This window comes from Myotis davidii, unplaced genomic scaffold (genome assembly GCF_000327345.1).
Source record: "Myotis davidii unplaced genomic scaffold, ASM32734v1 scaffold43, whole genome shotgun sequence".
NCBI classification, from domain to species: Eukaryota; Metazoa; Chordata; class Mammalia; order Chiroptera; family Vespertilionidae; genus Myotis; species Myotis davidii.
In genome coordinates, this window is record NW_006294590.1 from 486329 (window position 1) to 487844 (window position 1516).

The following is a 1516-nucleotide window of genomic DNA, read 5'->3' on the forward strand; positions in this document are numbered from 1 at the left end:
AGAGGGGCGAGCCCGGGAGATGTGCCCCCGCCCGTCACGTGTGGGGACCCACTCTGAGCCGGGCGCCCGGGGCTCTGGCCTGTGTGCCCTGAGCAGCAGGGGACGCGAGGAGGCCTGGGCGGGCCACGGGCGGAGGAGCCTGAGCGTGGACCGGAGCCGCTGTCCTGGCTCTCGTCCCCCATTCTGGGTGGCTGTGGGGCGGTCCGGCCACCGCCCCCCACCCCCTGCCTCACGGAGCCCGCTCTGCCCCAGCGAGGTGTTCTGCCGGGACGGCAAGGTGCTGCGGGAGGGGGACCGAGTGACCATGCCGCGGCTGGCCGTCACCTACGAGACACTGGCCTCCGAGGGCGCCCAGGCTTTCTACAACGGGAGCCTCACGGCCCAGATTGTCCGCGACATCCAGGAGACTGGTGAGTGCGAAGGACTTCGCGAAGGGAGCCTTGAGCTGGGGCCCAGGGGCCTGGGGTCCTTGGGGCCGGCCTGGGCTGGGCACTGGGCCCTCAGGGATCACCTGGTTGGGGAGGGTGAAGGCCATGGAGCCACAGCTCCCGGTGAGGTCAGAGCTGAGAGAGATGGTACAGTTCAGGAGAGAAAGCTCCCCCACCCATGGCTCCCTGAGTGTGGGGGTGGGAAGCAGGTGTAGGCGCGAGCCAGGGCCCAGGAGGCGCTGAAGTGCAGACCCCGGAGGCCTTCCTGGAGGAGGTGGTGCCTGAGCTCCAGGTGAGATTGCATGTTATAGGCAGAGAGAGGAAGGATATTCCTGGCGGAGGGAACTGGCTAAGGCCTGGAGAGGTGATTTTACTTCTCCAACAGCGGCATGGGGTTGGGGGGCGGGGGCTGCGTGCAGGGCCCTGGGGTTGGGACCTTGTGGGGCAAGTTCTGCTGGAGCCCCAAGTGACTTCTCCCGCCCTGAGCTGTGGCCTTCTTCCTATGTGAGTTTTTTAAAAAATATTTTTATTGATTTCAGAGAGGAAGGGAGAGAGAGATAGAAACATCGGTGATGAGAAAGAATCATTGATTGGCTGCCTCCTGCATGCCCCCCCACTGGGGATCGAGCCCACAACCCAGGCATGGGTTGACCGGACTCGAACCTGGGACCCTTCAGTCCGCAGACCGACGCTGTATCCACTGAGCCAGCCCAGCCGGGGCCCCATGTGAATTCTGTCTGTCTGTCTGTCAGGAGGGGCGTGACTGGCACGTTGACCTTTCCCACTGACACAGAAATTCGCTGTAAATGCCGAGCTTCCCCTGGAGAATGCAGCGCCTTCCTCCACCCCCCACCCCCCAATTAGTCATGGGAAGAGGGGGCTGAGCAAGGGGGAGACGGACAGACAGGCTGCCCAGAGGACAGACAGCCCACCTGGAGGCCAGGGCGAGGAGAGGACGGCTGGCCTGGGCCTGGCCATGGGGAGACAGCACCACAGGGCAGAAGGGGCTACAGGGGGGAGGGGGCAGTGTGGAGGTGGGGGCGGGGACCCTGCAGGTGGGCGGGCCCCCTCCAAGAGTGAGGACACAG

General features: G+C 65.0%; 1 protein-coding gene across 1 annotated transcript in view; it reads left to right on the forward strand.

The window, feature by feature from the left end:
- Nucleotides 1–19: 19 nt before the first annotated feature.
- LOC102760265 (putative gamma-glutamyltranspeptidase 3) overlaps nt 20–1516 on the forward strand; it is a 6349-nt gene continuing 4852 nt past the window's right edge. Inside the window, exon 1 of the mRNA XM_006768777.1 lies at nt 20–410. Within this exon, the coding sequence (XP_006768840.1) occupies nt 20–410 (391 nt within the window). The remainder of the gene's footprint in view (nt 411–1516) is intronic.